Below are 6439 nucleotides of genomic sequence, written 5' to 3' on the forward strand. Positions count from 1 at the left end.
TATATACCCGAAGTCACAGAAGGGGATAGTGTCGGCTTCCCCCAACACTCCTGAAGTTTCCCTGTCTTATCTTAGCCCTGCTCCTCTTCAAGGAGAATAGGCACACTCTTACTTATAAGCCATCCTTTCTTCCCTTTTCCTCAAAAATTTTATACTATATATGTACATATATATATCAGTTCAGTTCAGTCACTCAGTCGTGTCCAACTCTTTGCGACCCCATGAATCACAGCACGCCAGTCCTCCCTGTCCATCACCGACTCCCGGAGTTCACCCAGACTCACGTCCATCAAGTCAGTGATGCCATCCAGCCATCTCATCCTCTGCCGTCCCCTTCTCCTCCTGCCCCCAATCCCTCCCAGCATCAGAGTCTTTTCCAGTGAGTCAACTCTTCGCATGAGGTGGCCAAAGTACTGGAGTTTCAGCGTTAGCATCATTCCTTCCAAAGAAATCCCAGGGCTGATCTCCTTCAGAATGGACTGGTTGGATCTCCTTGCAGTCCAAGGGACTCTCAAGAGTCTTCTCCAATACCACAGTTCAAAAGCATCAATTCTTTGGTGCTCAGCCTTCTTCACGGTCCAACTCTCACATCCATACATGACCACTGGAAAAACCATAGCCTTGACTAGACGGACCTTTGTTGGCAAAGTAATGTCCCTGTTTTTGAATATGCTATCTAGGTTGGACATAACTTTGCTTCCAAGGAGTAAGCGTCTTTTAATTTCATGGCTGCAGTCACCATCTGCAGTGATTTTGGAGCCCAAAAAAATAATGTCTGACACTGTTTCTACTGTTTCCCCATCTATTTCCCATGAAGTGATGGGATCAGATGCCATGATCTTCGTTTTCTGAATGTTGAGCTTTAAGCCAACTTTTTCACTCTCCACTTTCACTTTCATTAAGAGGCTTTTTAGTTCCTCTTCACTTCCTGTCATAAGGGTGGTGTCATCTGCATATCTGAGGTTATTGATATTTCTCCCGGCAATCTTGATTCCAGCTTGTGTTTCTTCCAGCCCAGGGTTTCTCATGATGTACTCTGCATATAAGTTAAATAAGCAGGGTGACAATACACAGCCTTGAGATACTCCTTTTCCTATTTGGAACCAGTCTGTTGTTCCATGTCCAGTTCTAACTGTTGCTTTTTGACCTGCATACAGATTTCTCAGGAGGCAGGTCAGGTGGTCTGGTATTCCCATCTCTTACAGAATTTCCCACAGTTTATTGTGATCCACACAGTCAAAGGCTTTGGCATAGTCAATAAAGCAGAAATAGATGTTTTTATGGAACTCTCTTGCTTTTTCCATGATCCAGTGGATGTTGGCAATTTGATCTCTGGTTCCTCTGCCTTTTCTAAAACCAGCTTGAACATCTGGAAGTTCACGGTTCACGTATTGCTGAAGCCTGGCTTGGAGAATTTTGAGCATTACTTTACTAGCGTGTGAGATGAGTGCAATTGTGCACTCATTTGTTTGAGCATTTTTTGGCATTGCCTTTCTTTGGGATTGGAATGAAAACTGACCTTTTTCCAGTCCTGTGGCCACTGCTGAGTTTTCCAAATTTGCTGGCATATTGAGTGCAGCACTTTCACAGCATCATATTTCAGGATTTGAAATAGCTCAACTGTTATATATATATATATATATATATATATATATATATAATGTTATGAGTTAGTGTTGACAGCTACTTACAATTATATAAATGGAATTGTTAAATATATCTGTGTTGCTTCTTGGTTTTTAATCAATGTTAAATTTATAAGATTCATGCCTATTCTCTGTAGTGGTAGTTTGTATATTTTTGCTGATGAAATTGTATTTATTCACATGAAGAGGACCTCCCAGAACTTTTGGATTTGAAGCCGGCAGGGCTTAATTTTGGGAGAGCCAGAGGGCTGTGGGAAACAGACTCCACTCTTAAAGGGGGCATACAAAATCTCACATGCTCCAGGACCCTGGGCTGAAGCAATAATTTGAAAGCACCTGATCTTGGAGAGCCTCCCAGAGAGGCAAGGGGCAGCTGGACTCACCCTGGGGACACAGCCACTTTGCGGAGCTCCATCGACCACGTGGACACCAGTGCTGGCAAGTGCCATTTTGGAATCCTCCCTGCAGCTCACCAGCACCAGTGCCCAGACCTGCCCATCAGCCTGTAGGCAGTAATACTAGGACAGGACAAGCTACTAGCCAGGCAGAGACACAGCCCCACCCACAAGCAAGCCTGCTGCCTTAAGACTCCCTGGAGCTGGACCTGTCAATCAGAGGCCCCGACACACCACACTGGCCCTATACACCAATGAGAAGACACTAAGCCCAGGACTCCAGGGTCCTGCAGTCAGAGCCTGGGACCTAGTTCCTGCCCACAGCAGGTCATCGCTAGCCCCAGGACCAGTTTTACCCATCAGTGGGTAGGCACCAGCCCTAGTATGCCCTGGACCCAGCCCCAGCCACCCATGGCCCAAAGCACCAACTCCTGGACTCCTCCAGGGCCCTGAAGCCAGAGAACCCAAGAACCAGCTCCACACACCAGCAGGCAGACAACAGCAACCGGAGTAACTCCAGCCCTGCAGCCTGCCATACCAGGTAATAGGTCACCCACCAGCAGGCCCACACCAGCCCCAAGAGCCACTGAGTCCCAGCACAGTGTACCAGCAAGTAGACACCAGGTCTGGGACACTTTGGAGCTCTCAGCCAGCAGCTCTGGAATCTGGCCCCACACTGCAGTGTGTGGAAGCCCCCTTTGGGACATCTAGGACCCCACAGCCAGCCATATCAGGAACTGGCCTCACCCAACAGTGGACTGAAACCAGCTCTGGGACCCCCAGGGCCCTGCAGCTAGAGACCCAGGAACAGAAACAGAGTTCCACCCACCAGTGAGCTGGCACTACCCCAGGACACCCTGGGCCCCAAACTCAGTCAATGGCAGGACAAACCAGCCTCAAGATACCTTGGCATGTCAGCCAGCTGCCCCCAGAAACAGCCACACTCACCAGCAGAATAAGAAAAGGTTTGGGATACCTAAGACCCCATACCCGGCATTGCAGGAACTAGCCCTACAAAACAATAGGCCTACACTTGATCTGGGATTCCCAATCTTGCACCTATTCACAAGAGAAACAGGCTCAAAAAACCATCAGGGACACAGAGCCAGTAGTACCATGACCCCACCCCACTCATAAGTGACTGGCAGACTCCACACAAAGCAGGGCCTGGCAAGCAGTCAGACCGGAGGCTAACTAGCCCTATGAGACCATGCCTTACGTATGGGGCAACCCTAGAGCATATAGCTCTGATGACCAGAGGGGAGTGTACTGCAGAGATGCATGGGATGTCTCCTAGAAAAGGCCATTCTTCCAAGATTGGTAGATGTAATCAACCTACTAAACGCATAAGATTAAAATGCAAATCAGACAAAATGAGGAGACAGAGGAATATGTTCAAAACAAAGGAGCAAGTTAGAACCCCAAAAGAAGCACTAAGTGAAGTAGAGGTAGGCACTCTACCTGAGAAAGCATTCAGGGTAGGGATCATAAACCAGATCAAAAAATTCAGGGCAAGATTGGATGAACAGGGAAAGAAGTTACAAGTTTTTAACAGAGAATTGAAAATCTAAGACAAGAAATTCTAAGATTCTTAGAGGAAAACAGGCAGAACAGCAAGATTCTCTGACACACCACCTAGAGTAATGGAAATAAAAATAAACAGTGGGATCTACCTAAACTTAAAAGCTTTAGCACAGTAATGGAAATGATAAACAAGATGAAAATACAGCCCTCAGAATGGGAGAAAATAACGGCAAATTAAACAACTGACAAAGAAGTAATCTTCAAAATATACAAGCAGTTCATGAAGCTCAATACCAGAAAAACAGAAAACCCAGTCAAAGACTGGGCAAAATATCTAAACAGACATTTATGCAAAGAAGACACAGACGGCTAATAAACAGATGAAAGATGCTCAACATCACTCATTATTAGAGACATGTAAATCAGAACTGTAATGAGATATCACCTCACACCTGTCAGAATGGTCATCATCAAAAAGTTATAAACAATAAATGCTAGAGGGGATGTGGAGAAAAGGGAACTCTCTTGCCCTATTGGTGGAAATGTACATTGATACAGCCAGTATGGAAAACAGTATGGAGAGTCCTTAAAACAAACAAACTAGGAATAAAACTACCATAAGACACAGCAATCCCACTACTGGGCATATACCATAAGGAAACCATAATGGAAAAAAAACGCATGAATGGATAAAGAAGTTGTGGTACATATATACAATTGAATGTTACTCAGCCAGAAAAAGGAATGCATTTGAGTCAGTTCTATTGAGGTGGATGAGCCTAGAGCCTATTATACAGAATGAAGTAAGTCAGAAAGATAAAAACAAGTATCGGATATTAATGCATACACATGGAATCTAGAAAGATGGTACTGATGAACCTATTTGCAGGGATGAAATGGAGACACAGACACAGAGAACAGATTTGTGGACACAGTGGGGGAAGGAGTGGGTGGAACGAATGGAGAGAGTAGCATTGAAACACATACATTACCTTATATAAAACAGATAGCCAGTGGGAATTTGTTGTCTGACACAGAGAGCTCAAACTTGGTGCTTTGTGACAACCTAGATGGGTGGGATGGGGTGGGAGCTGAAAAGGAGGTTCAAGAGAAGGGTACAAAAAAACAGAGGAAAGGATCATATATATACCTATGGCTGATTCCTGTTGATGTATGTCAGAAACGAACATAATATTTTAAAGCAGTTATCCTCCAATTAAAAATAATCAATAAAAAAGTTTAAAAAAGAACCAAAAATTAAAAATCTATAGGAGAACCAAACAGAGCTGAAGAGTACAATAAGTGAAATGAAAAATACACTTCAATGGTAGGTGAGATGATACAGAGGAACGACTCAATAAGCTGGAAGACAGAATAGTGGAAATCACTGAAGCTGAACAGAAAAAAGAAAGAATAAACAAAAATGAGTTTCAGAGACCTCTGGGACCACATCAAGCATAGAAACATTTGAATTCTGGGGGTCCCAGCAGGAGAAGAAAGAGAGAAAGGGGCAGAGAGCATATGTGAAGACATACTAGCTGAACACTTTGCTAACCTGGGAAAAGAAATGGGCATCCAGGTACTGGAACACAGAGTTCCAAACAAAAAGACCACAACAAGACACACTGTAATTAGAATGGCAAAAATTAAAGCTAAAGAGTGGATATTAAAAGCAGCAAGGGAAAAGCAACAAGTTACAAACAAGGGACTTTTGGGCAGAAACTGCATGGGAGAAGGGAGTGGCATGATATATTTACAATAATAAAGAGGAAAACCTACAACCAAGAAGACACTACTGGTAATCTGTCATTTCTTCAAATCTGTCATCCAGATTTGAAGATTAAAAGTTTTACAGACAGGCAAAAGCTAACAGTTCAGCATCATCAAACCAGCTTTACAGGAAATGTTAGGGGGACTTCTCCAAGCAAAAAGAAAAAGACAATTAGAAATATGAAAATGATGAAAGGAAAAAGTTCACTGATAAAGGCAAATATACAGTTTACAAAGCTGTATCAATGACTTACAAAGCTAGTGGGAAGGTTAAAAGACAAAAGTAGTAAAATTATCTATATCCGCAATACATAGTTAATGGTTGTTGTTGTTGTTTATTTGCTAAGTCACATCCGACTCTTCGAGATCCCATGGACTGTAACCTGCCAGGCTCCTTTGTCCATGGGATTCTCCAGGCAAGAATAGTGGAGTGGGTTGCCATTTCCTTCTCCAGGGAATCTTCCCGAACCGGGGATCGAACTCATGTCTCCAGTGCTGAGCCACCAGGGAAACCCCTTAGTTAAGGAATATACAGAAAAAAAGTGGGAAAATATGATGTCAGAAACAGTAAACATGAGGAGAGGAGTAAAAATGTGGGGGCGCTAAAATGTGTTTAAACTTAAGAGGTGAGCAACTTAAAATAATCAGATACAGAAAGAGTTACACACAGTGTAGGGAATATAGCCAATAGCTGTGTACTATCCTGTATGGTGGCACATTATAACTGGAATCATAGTGCTGACCATTTTGAAATGTACAGAAATAATAAATCACTATGTTGTGTACCAGGAGCTAATATAGTGTTGTAGGTCAATTACACTTCAAAAACAAACAAGCAAGCAAACAAACAAAGATTCACAGGAAGAGATTTCAGATTTGCACTTACCAAAGGGTAGGTGTGGGGGAAGGGACAAAGGTGGGCAGAAGGGAAACACTTCCAGTTATTAGATAAATAAGTACAAGGGATGTAATGTACAACAAGATAAATACAATTAACATTGCTGTATGTTATATATGAAAGTTGTTAAGAGAATAAATTCCGAGTGTTCTCATCGCAAGAAAAATTTTTTCTTTATCTTTAATTTTCTGTCTATATGAGAAGAT

General features: G+C 42.9%; 1 protein-coding gene across 1 annotated transcript in view; it reads right to left on the reverse strand.

Annotated features, from left to right (window-relative positions):
* FMN2 (formin 2) overlaps positions 1–2095 on the reverse strand; it is a 159134-nt gene extending 157039 nt beyond the window's left edge. The window contains exon 1 of the mRNA XM_070366590.1: positions 2030–2095. Within this exon, the coding sequence (XP_070222691.1) occupies positions 2030–2095 (66 nt within the window). The remainder of the gene's footprint in view (positions 1–2029) is intronic.
* Positions 2096–6439: the final 4344 nt, after the last annotated feature.

This window comes from Bos mutus, chromosome X (assembly GCF_027580195.1).
Source record: "Bos mutus isolate GX-2022 chromosome X, NWIPB_WYAK_1.1, whole genome shotgun sequence".
In the NCBI taxonomy this organism is placed as follows: domain Eukaryota; kingdom Metazoa; phylum Chordata; class Mammalia; order Artiodactyla; family Bovidae; genus Bos; species Bos mutus.